The 19,340-nt window shown below is 34.7% G+C and overlaps 1 protein-coding gene across 2 annotated transcripts in view; it reads right to left on the bottom strand.

Moving 5' to 3' along the window:
- Nucleotides 1-19,340, bottom strand: part of TMTC3 (transmembrane O-mannosyltransferase targeting cadherins 3) — a 52,261-nt gene that overhangs the window by 5,902 nt on the left and 27,019 nt on the right. For both annotated transcript variants that reach the window (XM_055394671.2, XM_088836845.1), the window contains exons 8-13: nucleotides 14,065-14,213; nucleotides 12,021-12,141; nucleotides 10,425-10,536; nucleotides 3,255-3,358; nucleotides 2,022-2,191; nucleotides 137-363 (exon numbers count right to left, since the gene is read on the bottom strand). In XM_055394671.2, the coding sequence (XP_055250646.1) occupies nucleotides 137-363; nucleotides 2,022-2,191; nucleotides 3,255-3,358; nucleotides 10,425-10,536; nucleotides 12,021-12,141; nucleotides 14,065-14,213 (883 nt within the window). The remainder of the gene's footprint in view (nucleotides 1-136; nucleotides 364-2,021; nucleotides 2,192-3,254; nucleotides 3,359-10,424; nucleotides 10,537-12,020; nucleotides 12,142-14,064; nucleotides 14,214-19,340) is intronic.

Here is a 19,340-nt window from a genome sequence, read left to right as displayed (position 1 = left end):
TTACATCAAGTATTTAAAATATTCTTAATACTATTTATCCATTCATAAAATGTTTGCTGGGGTATCATAATATACGACTTTATTATATTTCAAACTAGAGTATGTTTAAATATAGAGAAATTTTCAGAAAACATACCTGATTCTTGCATTAATATAGCAGAATTGAATAATGCTAGTTTATGCTTTGGATTTAGTTCTAAAGCATGATTAAAGTTTTTCAGCGCATCGTTTGGTTCCTTAAGTTCAATATGAACAATTGCCAAGTTGTACCAAAGATCTGCGTTATTTCTGTCCAGCTCTAGGGCTTTAAGATATGCTTCTTTTGCTTTGACAGGTTTATTCATTTTTAGAAGCAATTCTCCTCTGTGGAAAAATACAAGTTTTACTTATACTATCATGTCAGTCTGTAGATACTATTTTCACAAGTTTTAAGCTTTTCCACATATTCACAGCTTTCTTTTTAACTTAGGTTCTTAAATTTCTTTTTTCAAAACTATCTGAAACTGTCCTTAAACCTAAACACATTAATTTCACACATTTGGTTTGATATGCTTTCAAATATTATTAAAGAAGGAAAAAACATGCCTGACTCTAGAGGGCAAGATGTCGGGAGGTATCCAAGAAAGGGGAAGAGAAAATATATCCTTTGAATATATCTTGAAAAACAGCAGACTAGTCTGCATCAGAAAAATGATAGCAACTAGAGTGGGAGATCAATTTGTCAGAAGATGAGTAGCATCTGGAGAAGGAAAATAAACACAGTAGTGATGGGGAAACTCCAGTATTCAAATCTTTGTTAGCAATGTCTAACTATACAAAAAGCAGAACATTTGAAATTGTTTACCCCTTATAATTATTTAGTTTTCTTCAGTGAATTCTTAAAAGAAAGGAATTAAAAAGCTGATCTGGTAGCATGGAAGGGCAATACTGCCACCTGTAGATACTTTTGAGGAACACATCTGGAAATGATGATCAGTCTGAAAATCATTCTTATTTAATAAGGTTCTATTTTCTGTTACAGAACTTAAAAAGTAATTTTTACATATGTGCAAATCAATTTAAGTACTGATATAAGAGTTGATTTTATTTTAATATTACTCCTTCCTAAAATATTAGCATAGGCATGAAATCAAACGAACTATTAATACACTTCCTAGAATAAGTGTCCAAAATATGATTTTTAAAATAAATGCAGAGATTATTAAGCAATTCTTTATAAGTTAACTTTAGACAGGTTTTATTTATTGATACAACCCCAGTAAACTCAGTGCATTTCAGCAAAGTACTAGATAATGATGAAGAGAGACAGCTTTCAGCTTATGAACAGATTTTATTTCAAAAACTTAAATTCTGAATGCATTTTCCATATAAACAATGTGATAAATTATAATTAGGTTTCTGGAGCAGGCTTCAAAACAAAGTTTAAAACAATTGCTTCTCAAGTATAACACAAATGATAACATTTACATGAGAAAATATCTAAGATTCTGACATTTATTGCCAATATTTTTGTTTTTTACTAGCAACTGAAGTTTGTAATAAAAGCATAAATAACCAGTCAATTCTCTTGACAGCTGGATATTATATAATTATTTCTTAATTATTTTATATATAATGATTCCATAATTATACAATGATTTCTTAATCTATAATAATTAAGAAGTAATAACTTCTTACAAAAATAACAATTATTTTGTTACTAATAAGAAGCATTTATAAAAGATAAATTTTGGCTGTTTTAGATAAAAATGAATTTGGTGTTGAGAAGCAAAAGAAACCAAAGAGCTTTTCCTACCCTTCCTTTTGTATAAATAAACCTAAGTTTGCTGCTTTAAGTTATGGATTCTGTTGTCAATTTAAAATAAATTTGTTAGTCTAAAACAAGCTATGTTTCTATGCTCTTGGTTGTCAACTAAGATTTACTAGAAGAAAAAAAAGCCAAATTAGTAAAGATACCCTAAATGTATATGCAGATGAAGCTTCCATCTTTTATAGTGAAAGCCTAAAGCGAACTACGATACCTGCTAATGTAAGCCTGCTTGAAGTCTGGCCTCATGCTTATTGCTTGTCGGTACAGCTGATCTGCTTCTTCCAGTCGGGACTCATTTGCTCGGATCAGGTTGGCCAGATTAATATAAACATTTAAATGGTTAGGTGCAATTCTGGCTGCATATTTTTTACCAGGAATAATCTGTTAATAAAAAAACAAACATTTTTATAAGTTGATATTTCAGTACCAAATAAAATCTGAAATAAGAAGTCCTAGTGTCTTATAGCTTATCATTAGATTTTCATATATATGTTATTTTATAAAGTCACATAAATCAGACCTTCCACAGGCTAAAGTCCCTTAGTTTGCTTGAGTTAGACCGGGAACAGAACTCAGGTCTTTTTCCTCAGTCTAGTATATTTGTTATACTATGTCAACTTTCAAGTAGTCAGCAAAATGTTTCCTGGCTGTGACAGTGGGGTAGTTAACTTTACTTCAGAGCTTCACTAATTCTTCACTTGTTTGCTGGAGTTAAGGCATAAAATTATCTAATTAACTCTGAAAGTTATTATGTATATGTGAACCCCAATTCTCAATGAATATAATAAATTTTATCCGATAAAAATCCACTGAACACAATTTAACTTTAGAATCTTAGGACTGAAAGAATTCTTAAAGTATCACATGGTCTAAGTTTTTTAAAACATTTATCAAACTATCAACTCATTTCAATATTGCTATAGTATTAATATAAACTACTATTGAGAAAATTATAGCCCAATGTAAACTATCTTTTCTGATTACACACAGCTGATAAAGGGCAGTGTCAGATTTTCTAACTTTGTCTTGTGATATCTAAGAAATCTTATACTTGTGACGTTATAGCAACCGACAGGCACAGATATATATCCACTCATTTTATTACTTTGCTTTGTTCACTTAATTTTTGATAGGAGTTTACTGCTTAATGTACATAAATAAAATTCTTTTCATTTAAAGTCACTTAAAGTCATAGATAACTTATAATAAAAAATATCTAAACTCATAATTTCATAGATTTAGTTTTCATAGACTATCAACTTTTTAAATAAAGTGAGCTAGATAGGTAAATGCAATCTTTTATAACACAGTAATAGATGGTTCACTGGACACCCTAATTTTAATCCAAATTAAAGAAAATATAAAGATTTTCCATGTGGATAATTCTATTCAATACAAACATCCAGCAGACATGACACAATAGGAATAATTTTTGACAACTTACTTGAGGCATCAGCGACTTAGCTGTCATGTAAGATTCTTCAGCTTCTTTGGTTCTATTTAAATTTTTGTAAGTTCTTCCTACATTCATGTGGGCACCAATATCATCTAAAATAAAAAAATAATTTGTTGGCAGATACACTAACTAGTGGCCAGTGTAAACTACTAAGAAGATATGTTTCGAGCAACAAACAACTAGGCAAAAAATGCAAAAGCAGGCAATAGGTCCTGCTTTCTCCTTAAAGCTCTTCTAACACAACTTACTATAACTTATGAGCACGGCTACGCTAGGAGACTATTAAATAAAGTACTGGAAGAACAGAAAATAACACATATGGCATGAAAAAAACTATCTGAATGGTTCCTGGAAGGGTTAAGAGATGAGACAAGAGAAATAAAATGAAGGAAACTACATTTTTTTTTCTACACTATATTTCACTGTCCTGTACTAAGGCTTACTTCTAGTTCCTTAATCACATGGCTTTGGAATTCACTCAGAAAGTATGGCTCAACTCTAAAAGTGAAAAGGATCACTGTGATTCCCAGAATAATCTCAAGTATTATAAATTGCAAATATGTATCCATGGTGGGAAAGGGGCAAAGAGACTGTGAAAAACTCTGAAACTTTTTAAAAATTTTTGTGAATATGGTTGGAGTGTAAATTATCAGGATTCTATAGTATTATTTAAGATGCAGCAGCCCAGCTCCCTTAAATGATGATATATTACCATATAATTTAATTAAAACTTTTAAAAAGGTTGTGTTAATATCAGAATGTCAGGAACTTTTGTCTCATTTTTTGATACAGAAAACTGAGCCCTCAGCAAATTTGTTCAGAGACAGAAAAATATGCAATTCAAATTACAAAGATATGAGGGTTCATTGTACACTAGTTTTAAGATATACTTTCCAGTAAATGTTTCAAAGGTTTGGAATAAAGATAGAAAGAAGGGAGATCTTAACTTAGACAAATTTTACTCAACATGAATCTCTAACAGACATGACAAGGTTTCAAATTATGATTACTACTTGCCTGTGACACCGATGATGATTTTGCAATTGTGGAATAGTTCTCTGCCTGCAACTCCCAGGACACATAGGGGCCAAGCATATATATCTTAGGCATTCCCCTAGGAGGAGAGTAACAGTCCTAAGATCTTGCTATATTATGTTTCAGGTTGGCAACTGAGTGCACTGCACAAAAGCTGTTAGATGCCATACAGCTTCAGTTAGAGAACTAAGGGACAAGATTAGGGGAAAAAAGGTTGACTTTTTTGTTTTCAGATACATTATTTAATCTCATGGGTTTTCAGTAGGGGGCCAAGTCAAAAAAAAAGAAAAAGTGCTTCCCAATACTGGCTACATTCAGAATACTTGTGCAGCTTTGAAAAATTCAGAAATCTTATCCCACTCAGTTCTATCAAAACAGAATCTTCACAAACAGGATTGCAAAAATGTTTTTTAAAAGTTTCAGAGGCAATTATGATGTAGAGCGAAGGTTGAAATACACCGCATTACCAAGAACATATAGAGTTTTGCTCTTAAAAAGCTCTTTTTAAAGAGTTTACTTTTTAATTGAAGTATAATTGAATTACAATGTTGTGTTAATTACTGCTGTACAGCAAAGTGACTCAGTTACATATATATAAGCTTTCTTTTTCATATTGTTTTTCATTATGGTTTATCACAGGATATTGAATATAGTTTTCTATACTATACAGTAGGATCTTGTTTATCTAAGCTCTTTATTTTTTTAAACATCAGATAAATCTATACCAATTACTCTAGAGATCAGAAAATTACCCAGAAAAATCTAAAGAGTGTACAGAACCTGAAAAAGTTAATTATACAGTGAAAATTAAAGAAAAGAATAAACTGAAAGTTTAAGTAAATAAAAGTGTAATTAGGTCAGCTAAGTATTTAATATATCACTGAAAGGAGTTCCAAATAATCTTAGAAAAGAAAGAGGTTATCCATTAGGATGATAAACAAAGCAAATTACTACACACTGGTCAGGTTCTTAGAATTATGGCAAGGAGATATCGATGAAGACTTCAGACACTCAGTATAGGCATCCTTACTTTCTCAAGGAACAAAGATAGCAATTAGATAGCTTTTAGCATCAAAAGAACTACATGACACACCTAAAAGTAAAAAAATGAAAAAACACAATTTTTAAAGCAATTTTCTTTATAAGTTACAAAGTTTTAAGATACCAGGAGGAAACAGCATTACTGTTAAAGTAAATTTAAATTTGGGGGAAAAAAAAAAAGGTAAGCAAGCAGGCAAAATATAAAAATCAGTTACATATGAATGACTAAGAAGCTACAGAGTTTCAAAAAACAATCTTGCTATTGTGAGTGCACTATTCAAACCAACAGCAGCATGAATCTAGCAGTCTGTCTTTTAATTCAACATAAAGGAGGACTGGCAAATATCAGGCAACTCTGTGCCTAATAATTCTTCGGCCATCAATAGTAGAGCTACGTATTCTCGCACTGATAGTCTAGGCATCTGTGTTGCTTTCCCATTATTTCCTATACACAGATCTGTCAATTTATTTAAAAAGATAAATTATAAACTTCTGGAAGCTTCTGAAAACTTAAAAAATCATTCCCTTCTTGATGGCATCAAATCTGAATTACAGGCCCATGATTGTTTTCTGATATAAACAGTCTCAAAGATTTGCTGGAGTTAGATAAAAATGAAATTACTGATTTTAAGGCAAAAATAAACCAGAGGGGAAATCTGGTGTTTCCTGAGAAAAATCTACTCTCATAATGAGTTTATGGAAACTTTAATTCTATCTGCAAAAATTTTAGCTTGTGAATTGATTTTTTAAAAACACTCGTAACCATCAAAACAAACAAACAAAAACCCATAATCAATTGTTTGTCTAACATGCATGTCGCCTGGTCAAAGACCACTCTGTAGTTTATATTCTTTTTCTGGTTAAGCAAGAAAAAGCCTTCATATTGAAAGTCTTGTTTTTTTTTTTTAAGCTACTTTAAATGTTAAGAATCGCTACTCTCTGTGATCCTACACTTTTCTAGGGTTTTAAATACTACCTACATGCTTGTTACTTCAAATCATTATCTTTAGTCCTGACCATTCATTCCCCTCATCTCCAAACTTACAGATCTGTCTCCATCTGCACATCTAATAGGGACAAAAAAGACTTGGTTTCCTCCTCTCCATGTTGTTTCACCTGTCAAATCTGAACACAGCTGAAAAACACAGAATGAGCCAGAAGTCTCTGAATGCCAAATTCAATGTTTCTAAGCTTATGCACTTTTTCATAATAAATTGTAATAAATAATTTGCCTATTTTTTCTAGCTCATTGCTTTTTATTAACAGAAACAGCAACTTTGAGAGGATGGTAGGTAAGTCATATTAAAGGAGATAGGTTTAGTAAGTATCTCAAAACAGCCAAAAGTGACAACTGACAATGAGAGGAAAAATGATTTTAAACTAAACATCCATAATTACATCCACTGGTAAAGAACGCGCCTGTCAATGCAGGAGACATCAAAGACGTTGGGTTCGATCCCTGGGTTGGGAAGATTCCCTGGAGGAGGGCCTGGCAACCCACTCCAGTATTCTTGCCAGGAGAGTTCCACGGACAGAGGAGCCTGGCGGGCTACGTCCTTGGGGTTGCAAAGAGTTGGATATGAATGAAGCTACTTAGCACTAGCTGCTGCTGTTGCTGCTAAGTTGCTTCAGTCATGTCTGACTCTGAGCGACCCCATAGACGGCAGCCCACCAGACTCCGCCATCCCTGGGATTCTCCAGGCAAGAACACTGGAGTGGGTTGCCATTTCCTTCTCCAATGCATGAAAGTGAAAAGTGAAAGTGATGTCACTCAGTCGTCTCCGACTCTTAGCGACCGCATGGACTGCAGCCTTCCAGGCTCCTCCATCCATGGGATTTTCCAGGCAAGAGTACTGGAGTGGGGTTCCACTGCCTTCTCCAACTTAGCACTAGCATGCAGCTCCAAACAAGATTTCATTCAGTTTCAACAATACAATGAGATAGAAATTACTATGCAATTTAGGATAAGTTCTGAAGGGGCCTAAATACCATCTCCTAAGTCTCAAAGTCCCTGCATGCCTGACATAAAGATGACTTTGCTTCTCTAAAAACTCCCAGAATGAACCTAAAAGGCTTTAGAAAGCAATGAATTAAAACTGCCAGAGTTAGTGACTGCTGACTGTGTATAAAACTGTGCTAAGTGACGCAGTAGGTATGAAGATGAGCCAGATGTTCATGCTACCCCTAGGAAGCCCCACAGTTTAAATATAACATACATATTTTAAATAAATATTTAAATAACAGATATCACAGGAAAGATATTTAAGTTGTAAGGAGTCTTGAAGACGAGAAACATTTGCTGCTAGTTGGAAAGACAGGAAGGGCTTTTTTTTTCCCCTCTAATAAGTAGAGAAGCCGTGTGAGATGGGTTGCAAGAGATGGGTAGGATATGGTGGAAGGTGGACTGGAAGGAAAGAGGGGAGGAATTCTAGGTTCAAACAACATGAACAAATGCAAAGAGGTGAGGAAGTCCACCACACATGCCCTATATTTCAAGAAAAAACTAAACTGCATGAAGACTAGGGGAGATAAAATTGGAAAGATGGTCAGACCATCAGTTATATATTTCTACAACATTCTCTAACTACAATTCAGCTTTGGCTTGGGGAAACTGGTAGTTTTTCCAAGTGATGACTGTGATCTTTTTATCTTTTGCAGCACTGAGCCTGGAGTTAAGTGTCCTCCTAGATCCATACCACTTGCAGACCACTGCCACTCCTTAAAACCACTCCTTTCTGAATTTCAGGTCATTAAACTCTGTTATCCACTATTCCTCCTTATTGTAGTGACCAATTGCAAGCTTCTGGTTCCTTGTTATTCTTGCCTTCTCTCCAACATCACACAGTTGTCAAAATTCTTTAGTGGTTTCAAATCTATGTAAGGTGTATCTTCTAATATTTGCTTTGATATCCTTTCATACAATGATTTTCACCCCCATTCTCCTTTAACTAGTCAGTTCAATGGTCACAGTCTTGTCCAGCAGAAACATAGGGATCCATGCACTGCACTCCCTACCCCACCAAGTATATAGAGAAATATGTGTGTGTGTGGAAGTACTTTTTGTTTATCATGCTGAATGGAAAGTAATGAGTTTATTTGGTAGGTGGGGGCCATATTTGGTACATACCCTGGAATACAGACAGTTCTTCATACTTGAAATGCCAACAGTATTTCCACTAAAAACAAGCAATGCTCCAGCTAGACCCTCCTCAGTTCAGTTCAGTTCAGTCACTCAGTTGTGTCCGACTCTCCGCGACCCCATGAATCACAGCACGCCAGGCCTCCCTGTCCATCACCAACTCCCGGAGTTCACTCAAACTCATGTCCACAGAGTCGGTGATGCCATCCAGCCATCTCATTCTCTGTAGTCCCCTTCTCCTCCCGCCCCCAAACCCTCCCAGCATCAGAGTCTTTTCCAGTGAGTCAACTCATCACATGAAGTGGCCAAATATTGGAGTTTCAGCTTTAGCATCAGTCCTTCCAATGAACACCCAGGATTGATCTCTTTTAGAATGGACTGGTTGGATCTCCTTGCAGTCCAAGGGACTCTCAAGAGTCTTCTCCAATGCCACAGTTCAAAAGCATCAATTCTTTGGCGATCAGCTTTCTTCACAGTCCAACTCTCACATCCATACATGACCACGGGAAAAACCATAGCCTTGACTAGACGGACCTTGGTTGGCAAAGTAATGTCTCTGCTTTTTAATATGCTATCTAGGCTGGTCATAACTTTCCTTCCAAAGAGCAAGCGTCTTTTAATTTCCTGGCTGCAATCAGCATCTGCAGTGATTTTGGAGCCCAAAAAAATAAAGTCTGACACTGTTTCCACTGTTTTTCCATCTAGAAACCAACAATTTCAGATCTATAAACCACTGATCTGATCATCTTTTCCTTATGTTTTACCCTCTCTCACATCTTTTCATAACTAGCTTAGACTATGTCTCAATATTCCCTTAACCCTTTGTTTAGTAATACACATCTGACAAAATCCTAATCCTCTTTAACCAAATTCTCTGTGCCTGCCTATACTATATATAAAGTAGTGGGAGAAAAACATAACCACATCAACGAGTTTAATTTTAATTAAGCTCGGCTAACCTCAAGAAGGGTGTTACAGCTGCTTGGCAATCACACCGCATTTTCCGAGTCTATACATTTCCCTAGATCTTTGTTTCTCAACACGTAATTCATGGGCTAAGTATCAGCTAGGAACTTATTAGAAATGCAGGACTTCAGGCCCTACTCTAAATCTCTGTACACCAGAACATGCACCATTCGATCTCCAGGTGACTCACACACACATTAAAGTTTCTGAAGCCATGTGCTAGATGACTACTTCAGACTCTCTCCTGGTCTTAGATCTCTAGAACGTCCTCTCCCTTCCCCACACTCTACTATTGATTCTGCCTTGTATGTCACTGAGAAAACAAGCAAACAAAGAATAACTTCCACAAGTTATCTATTATTCACCTGCCTATCTATATCCATGTTTCTGTACTCTGTTTTCCCTGTTTCTATATGGTAACTACTGGTTCAGCTGACTGAAATCCTCATCCTGAGTACCAGACCCTAATGATCTATTCTCATCTATTCAAGAACATTGATCCTTCACTCCGTTCCCCAACCTTGAATTACTACTTTGCCCAGCTTCAACGCACTAGTCACATACATGCCTTGTTTCTTTCATCTTTAAAACCAAACCAAAACAAAAAAACCCAAAAAACCCAGCATACTACTACCCTCTCTTGACCCCATACTCAACACCAACATTTCTTATCAGTTTTTAATATCAACTGTCTCCAGTTCTTCTACTCTAATAGGCCTTTGTAGCTATCACTCCACCAAAACTGCTCATCACTGCCATCCAACAAATCTGTATTTAAAAACATCCCTAAATGTCTGATATAAATAGCTCTAACATATAACCCAATTCAAAAAATAAGCCAGCACCAAACATTATAGTATTCAAGTCAATTGGAATAAAGCTTGAAAATAAACTCCACCTACTTTCTACAAATATAATCAAATTTTCAAAAAGAAAACAAACTATTAACAATAGCTTTATTCATCAATAATGCTTACCTGGCTGAACATGCGTAGCCTGTAAGAAGTATTTCAAAGCTCTCTCAAAGTTTTTTTCATTTTCCAGAGCATGACCCACATTATTCCATAATTTGGCATTATTTTTATTTACCTTAAATACAGAAGTACAGATAGAAATTAGTTAAATTTTAAAAAAATGAGCCTAATTAACACAGATTTTGTTTGGTATACTATTAGGAAAGGAGTACTCCACAGAAATGTCTATGAATGGATGAAGGTAGTTCAAAGGTACAAACTACTGAGTTTGTAAGGTCTAAGGATGTAAATATATAGAACGGGGAATACAGTTAACAGTACTATATTGCATGTTTGAAAGTTGATAAGAAAGTAGATTTTAAAAGTTCTCATCACAAGAAAAAAAAGTAACTAAATGATGTGATGGATGTTAATTTATTCTGGTAAGTGTTATATATATATATCTAAAAATAATTATATTATACACTTTAAAGTTAAGATGAAGTTATATGTCAATTATATCCCAAAACACTGGAAGTCATTTCTTTCAGGAAAAAAAAAAGTGTATGTACGTGTGTGTGTGTATGTATATATATAACTCCAATTAACACAGATAACTGTCTGATATATTATTAGGAATAGAGTGTTCCATGGAGATGAAGGAGTCAAAATGAAAACTGCTTCATGAAATTTAACCTCTCCTCCCTTTCAACATCAACATGCTAATACTTCAGTTCATCTATTTTATATATTAAAATTTTACTTCATCAAAGCACAGAGTTGTTTGAAAATTCCTGCTCTATTATTTATAGTCTTTGGGGAAAGAAGGAATTTGCACGAGAGAATATGTTTAAACACTGCACTGATGACTTATTTTGAGGCTTGACGTAAAGCTATTTATGTAGTCTATTAGAGTAATGGGAACTGTGCAGAGTACAGAAACAGCCAAAAATAAGTTAAGAGTTTAAAGATCTAAAGAAAAGGAGCAACTGAAAAAAAGTCTTTGCTTATAACTTTTACAGAAAACAAATCATATGATTTTTAAAAAGAACTTTTCTCATTTATATTGTCCATTCCATACAGATGCAACATCCCTCCTTTCTGCCAGTTCCTATCTTTCCTACAGTTTTATAACCATTGGTTATTCTCAGTATGATAGGGCGCCATTTTCTGCCATGTATTTTATTTCATTGAATCTAAGATGCCATCAGTTATAAGGCTCATCGTTATCTTATATATCATTAAGAAACAAAAACGGTCACTAATTATAAGATGCCTTTCACTGTAAGATTTATTTTGATTTCAGACATGTTAAAAGGTTAAAAAAAAAAGTACATCTTAAGAACAAATGAAACAAAATATTCACATTTAAACATTTTATCATTTCAGCATCTAACAATTGTATAGCATTTGGGGAATTATTCATACATGCTCCAGATACACAACTAAGTACTATTCAGAGCACTGGTTATGGTACAGATTATACAAAGAACAAATTATTTTTATTATTGGTGAAGTAAATTTAACATTGAGAATTGTCAAGTTAAAAGTAAAGTTAGAACACTGTAGCAGAAATGGCAATAAGAAATAACTGGTGATATATTTTGAATAACATTTTACCTTCAAGGCTGACATAAACAGCGTATATTCAGACTCCCAATCCCAATTCCTGTGGAGTGTTTTTAAGGCATGAGTGAATATCACCAAAGATAGACAAACCCAGGATAACTTTTTAAATACACTGTTTAAGGAAGAAAAAGCAGAACAAAAAAACATTGTCTTCATCACCAAAAAGAGGCAAGAAACATGTTAAATATCTCTAAATGTTGTGTTTGAATTTATTCTAAAGACTAGGGACTGTTCTAATAACCATCCATCTTGAGAGAGAATAACACCAAAAAAATTAAATATTATAAACACTACTGTATAAAGTTCAATGACAAAAAAACTGATAAGCCAAATTTTTAATTGTGACTTCTTGGAGTTCTTTTGTATCATCACCTATAACCTGAATACTCTTAGTGGTGTCTATAAAGGGTCAATCTTATCCCTGGCTATATTTAAAAACATTACCGCTTACAATATACACCACAGGTTATCATGATAGTCTTCAAAGAATCTTACTTTTTTTTTTTGTTGTTAGTGGCTGGGTCTTCGTTGCTGCGTACAGCTTTCTTTATTTGTGGTGTGCAGGCTTCTCACTGTGGTGGCTATTCTTGCTGCAGAGCATGGACTCTAGGGCGCGTGGGCTCAAAAGGTGCAGTGCACGGGCTTAGCTGCCCTATGCACATGGGATCTTAGTTCCTGAACCAGGGATTGAATGTGTCCCCTGCATTGGCTGAGGGATTCTTAACCAGTAGACCACCAGGGAAGTCCCAGAATTTTACATTTTAAAAAGCTAGAATTATTCATTAAAAGTCATAGTAAAATTAACCTTTTATAAAATAGATGCAAATTACTTACATAGCTTTAGGTTAATCACTTGGGACACAATTTGTCACTTAACAAAACGATTGTTATACTTCAATAATCACTATGATCTTATTTGGTATTAGCAGTATTAATGTTCTTTGAGCTTTTGCTCTTTGCCTCAGTTAACAGAGCTCTGTTTCTTTCATTTTGATAGATCCACTTAACCAGGATAAGAGTGCATGGATCAGAAGGACCATGGACATGAGAGATAGTCAGACATAAATTTAAATCAAGACTCTGCTGTTTACTAGCTGTGTGGTCTTGTGTAATTCAGGTAACTTATATGAGCTTCAATTTTCAAATGTGCAAAATGAATTTAAGGGTTATCTAGATTAAATGAGAAAACAAATCTATATAGTGTATTACAGAGTTGGCACATGGGAAGCACTACAAGATTGGTAGTGATTATAACTGGATACATCTACGAGAAAGTTTAGAGTGAAAATTGTAGTCATGGATGAGATCGTCAGGGAGAACATGCAATGTGAGAAAAACAGCTATTTGTAAAACTCTGAGAAATAAAAAATATTTAAAGAGCTGGTACAACAGGAAGAATCTGAAAAGAGGTTGAGCAGAAATGAGTACAGGTGGCAGAGTCAGGACAGAGACTTTGACAGCTGCCAGGGAGATACACTTTAAACCAAGCACTGACTGGGTTTAGCCACACGACAGAAAAGTGATGAAGACAGAAGTCAATTCTGTGGGTTGAAAGGGGACGGGAAAGTAAGAAAAAACAGTGACTATTTTTTGAATAGTGATTATTCTGTTCCTTAACAGTGAGTTTAAGGCAACTAGAACATGGTGGTTTCTATGAAGCAAGAAATTACATATTGCTTTCTATATGCATTTTACATGTATTAATCCAATATAACTCATTTAAGAAGACTGTATCTTAGTTCATTACATATGAAAGTAGCAATGATCATTTGAAACTTTAGTCTCAATAATGTTCTTTGTAGCATCTGTGTCTGAATGAAAATCTCTTATGTGTTAGACTGTAAAATAAAATTATATAAATATGAGGAAAAACACAGATAAGGTAGGAGTTAAGGAGCTAAGGAGACTATCAATGTGAAAAACAAAAAGATATAAAAAGATGACATAAAAACAGAATAAACATTTTAAACACTTAAATGCATCATACTAAATTCTACAGTTAGTAAGCAGTAAATGCACTAACATTTTAATTCACCTTTTGTTTGATATTTTCTGCCATCCATGGGCTACCAAAATACAGAACCCCATGCTAGGAACATATAATACTCGCTCAGCAACAACAAATCCAACTGGGAAAAAAAGATTGGATGCAGGAATAAATGGCAATGTCATTAAACAAAGCGCCTAAAAAGAGAAAAAAGATAATTTATTAAATTAAAAAATACACACACATCAACAGTTAAATCCAAATATTTTATCATTTAATCTGGATAATGTACTGGTGGATCAATTTTAATAACACTATAAAGAATACTGATTTAAACATAAAGAAGGAAACTTAAGGATGCTAACAATAAACATGAGGATGTATGTCGGCAAGGTGAGATGAAGTCTTCGTAAATACTAGAGCTTACACTTCAGCCTCATCAAATAAAAAATATTTTTTGAAAATATATCTAAAAAAAATTAGTAATTTTTATATATCTAACTAATGTGCGCAAAGAGTCAGACGCGACTGAGCGACTAACATTTTACCTAACTCACGTGCACGTGGTCAAGATAAACTGACAGGAAAGGTACTAGCGCCACGACTATGTATCAGGAGGACTGGAGACTGATAAGCTGTGCTTCAGACAAGACAGTGGACTGCTCCTACACGCTACTGCAGCATTGCCTTGCATAGTATTCTGATGGGTCACATACATTCAACAGACTTAGTATATGTATAAAAATAAAACTGGCCCCTTTAAATCAACAGTCATTTATTCCATTAAGAATTTCTAAATTTCCAACACTGTGCACTGTGTTAGAAATAAACATCACGAAATGCTTAGACATTTTTTGCCATTTTGAAAATGGGATGGCATATGGTTTCCAGATTACAGTCATTACAAAAGATAAGACAAAATAACTAGCACACAAATAACTTATGCAAAGAAATAAGCTAGTTGCCAGTAGGATATCTGTTTCTATGGACATCTGCTTCCATATTCTGTTACTCTGATTTGTTTTATAGGACCTTGTGGAATAAACACACTGTTTTTTCAATTTCAGAAGTCTGAGAGTCTTCTAACAGTCTGAGACGAAGCAATGCTTTTTTATATACTTTACTACTGAAAATCGATGTAGAAATGTAAATAGTGAAAACAATACTTTCTCCATGAATCACAAATTAATAATTTGTAGTGATGCAACACTGAATCTGAAGAAAAGCACTACCAAACTGCTCATTTATTATCAATTTATAAGTCTGAAATTTTAGTGTTTTCTTTTTAGTCAAAAAGGTAAAACATTAAGAGTGCATAATTCACTTTCCACTTCCCAGGAAGTGTTTGACAAAAATAACAAGGTAGCTGTGAAACAGAGGTATTTGTTCCTAAATATATAATCCTTAAAAAAAAAAAAAAATCCCTGTTAATTCATGGATACCCTAAGGCAATTTCATTCAAAAGAATAAAAAGTATTAAATTCATCCAAGAGGCATCATGGATTGATGAATAATCTACACAAAAAAAGAAAAGCCATCTCTCAAAAAAAAAAACCTATTGATTCTTCAATGTCTCAATGATTAACTTACTCAGGTGTTCTAATATACTGTTAATGTATGCCAACCAAGTTAACTATAATGTAATATCTTCTCAAGAGAGTGGAAAGAGCGAAGAGTTCTGGAGGCAAATCTGTTTCACTTCTATTTATAATAAGGTACACTACTCCAATCACCTTGTGATTCCATTTTTTAAAATAAATAAATGGGATTATTAACTACTTATACCATTGAGATACACATGACATCTTATTTATTAAGTGCTTGGGGGCAGGAGGAGAAAGGGACGACAGAGAATGAGATGGCTGGATGGCATCACCGACTTGATGGACAAGAGTTTGAGTGAACTCTGGGAGTTGGTGATGGACAGGGAGGCCTGGTGTGCTGTGATTCATGGGGTCACGGAGAGTCGGACACGACTGAGCGACTGAACTGAACTGACTAACATACCTGGTGCTTGGTAGATATTCCTTTGGTCTACTTACCTCTTTCAGATATCTTCAAATAATATTAATTTTCAGACTATTTTCTATTATAGATTATTAAAAGCTATTGAATATAGTTTTCTATTTTTTATGTATAATATCAATAGTTTGTATATGTTAACCCTATACTCCTAATTTATCCCACTTCTTCCTCCCCTTTCCCTTTTTTACACTGCTAAACTGCTAAGAGTCCTGTCCAACTCTTTCGCGACCCCATGGACTGTAGCCCGCTAGGCTCTGTCCATGGGATTTCCCAGGCAAGAACACTGGAGTGGGTTGCCATTTCCTACTCCAGGGGATCTTCCTGACCCAGGGATCCAACCTGCGTCTCCTGGGTCTTGCATTGGCAGAAAGATTCTTTACCATTGAGACACCAGGGAAGACCCTTCTCCTTTGGTAGCTAAGTTTGTTTTCTACAAAACTAATGCAGTATTATAAATCGACTCTATTTCAATTTCAAAAAATTTAAGAGTATGTTTAGGACTATATTTAAAGCAGTTATACCTAAAGTCACAAGGGTTCCTTTTTATACATACAAAATATAACATAATTAATTAATGTAAATCTATGTTAATTTCACTGGCAATATCCTTTCTATTTTTTATTCAGTTTGCACTATACAAATCATTATTTTATTTGCCAAAACTTTATATTTAACTACTCTTCTTTATTTTGCTTTTTAGTAGAAACTCAGTTTTGGATGCATTCTACCATGTATCTGCTTCGTTTTTATGTGAGCTGCAAAGCATTATTAGACAAAGTCCCAAAGAAAAAATAAATCAGTATCATCATAAATTCATGATCAACTTCAAATTAAATCCTCAAGACTGCTCAAGATTCTAGGTTTCTTTGGTAGGCTCACTCTCACTCTCTTTTACTATTTTCAATCTTGATTATTTTCCCCAAATTTCTGACCCATGTCACTTTTAGGAGGTGACTACACTACCAAACTTTCAGAAAAAAACAAAAGCGATAAAACAAGAATTTCTTTAATTCTCTGCTACTAAATCTGTTAACATCTACATTCACGACCATTTCCATCCTTCCTATAAAATAAGCAGTGTCTCCATCTATCTGAGGCCAAACCTGAGCTCTACACCTCTAATCTTACTATCAATCAGCCTTTCTTTCATTTACCTTATCACTTTCTTATATCAACTTTCTATACTAAAAATGCTCTTGCCTTTCCAACCTTAAAATTCTTCTCCTTGGACAATATTATCTTTAAGTTATCTTAACCATTCATTATAACCCTTAGGTATAAAACAAATTCCCATACTCTTAGGGAAAGATTTTTGTGGACATGGATAACAAGCAGTAGGTTGTAACCTCACTTAACGTTTCAACTCAAAGACATGTTTTTGTAAGCAAACCCATTAGCGATATCTCTGTGTATCAGCCAACTGAGTACTCCAATGAAAGTGATTCTAAATGCCAACCAAGTTTTCTGCCCAGTATCAACCCACTTCAGCCTTGGAAGGTCCATCAATTCCAGGTCTCTATGCTTCCCCCAAGCCCCGATCCCCCAACAAAAGATCAGTTGCTTTGTTATCCTTGAAGCCATTGCCTACCTGGCTATCTTCTCTAAATTAGACCTAGTCACCTTCTTTGAAATATTCAGTTAAATCATTCCTAAAGGTTACCTACATTAGCAATCTTCCCTTCCTCATCTCCCAGTCAAATCACTCCACAGATACAAATTTCAATTAAGTAACTACATAAAAGAAGTCAAATCCAACTGATCTCACTTGCTACTTGACAGCAACTGTTGGTGTTAACCATTCTTTCCAGAAACGTTTTCCTACCTTTCTATTTGGTCTATTTCCTATTTGGTATTCTTGCCTGGAAAATCCCATGGATGGAGGAGCCTGGTGGGCTGCAGTCCGTGGGGTCGCTAAGGGTCGGACACAACTGAGTGACTTCACTTTCACTTTCATGCACTGGACAAGGAAATGGCAACCCACTCCAGTGTTCTTGCCTGGAGAATCCCAGGGACAGAGGAGCCTGGTGGGCTGCCGTCTATGGGGTCGCCAAGAGTCAGACACGACTGAAGCGACTTAGCAGCAGCAGCAGCAGCTATTTGGTTTATTTTCCTTTACACAACACCTCAATATGGAAGCTTTTCAAGACTGACTGAGATACAGCCTTCTTCTCCATTCAGCCCCTTCAACTATTTATTGAGGGAAAATTAAGAACAGTCTAAGGCATGCATTATGTGTATGAATTAACTTCCATGTATCTAGAATGGTGATAGTTAGTTACCACCTCTAAGAGAAGTGACAAAATCCTAGTTGAGAAAGGTTGCTCTATAACCTCTCCAAAGGCCTTCTTCTTTACATCGTGCTTTCAATTACTATCTCTATGGCAACTGTCAAATTTCTCTGTGGCAATTTATAAAATTTTATGTGTATCTCATGCTTTGCCACAGAACTCTAGGCACAAAGTGCCATTCAAAATCCCTGTTAGAAAATTTCAAAGACACCTCAAACTCAAAAGGCCCAGATATGAGTAAATATGATCTTTCTTCAAACCCTATATTCTTTCAAATTTCTCTAGAAAGTGAGTTCTCTGGCAATGGGGGCCCTGCATTTCTTTTTACTATCACATACTCAGTGCCTAACATGCTACCTGATACATAGGCTACAAATCAAAATTTTTATTGAATGAATAACTGAATCTAGTGGTTGCAGCCAGAATATACTTGCAAAGTATTAAAAGCACTTTCTGGCATACAGTAAATTCTTAAGAAAATGTTAAAGACAATTATTTTCTTCCATAATTTAAAGTAAGAGGCAACACAATTATTACGAGTAAGAAGTGAGGCCAGAGCTAAGAAAACTGTAAACAGATCTCATAAAAACAAAAAAAAGACTCTCAAATAATCAGAATTCTCTGAACGTAGTAAGAAATACCTCAGGGAGTAATGAAAGTTTTGCTAATGAAAAATAAAGAGCTATGCATTTCTAGGGGCTTATCTTACATGATCCTCTTCTCTGTGCCAAGAAAACAAAGAAGTATACAGTATACTGAATAATTCATTTCTTTAAAAGGGTGTATAATCTAGTGGGGTAAAGGTAAGAAATATATAAAAAAAATAATGCTAGAAAGGATGCTCCATGATTTCAGAGTTCCCACCAAATTAGGGAAATTCATAATCACTCTTTGTGTCACATGCTGAATGTGCAGCATTAATCAAACTCTGACATAATTATAGGATAGCCTAAAATAAGTTCATAAATTAGGATGACACGAACAAAGACAGACAGCAATTTTTAAAGATGC

This window comes from Moschus berezovskii, chromosome 6, assembly GCF_049115385.1.
Source record: "Moschus berezovskii isolate FMDL1 chromosome 6, NW_MosBer_1.0, whole genome shotgun sequence".
NCBI lineage: Eukaryota > Metazoa > Chordata > Mammalia > Artiodactyla > Moschidae > Moschus > Moschus berezovskii.
Note: the sequence above shows the minus strand (reverse complement) of the source record. Positions and strands in the feature narration are given on the sequence as shown.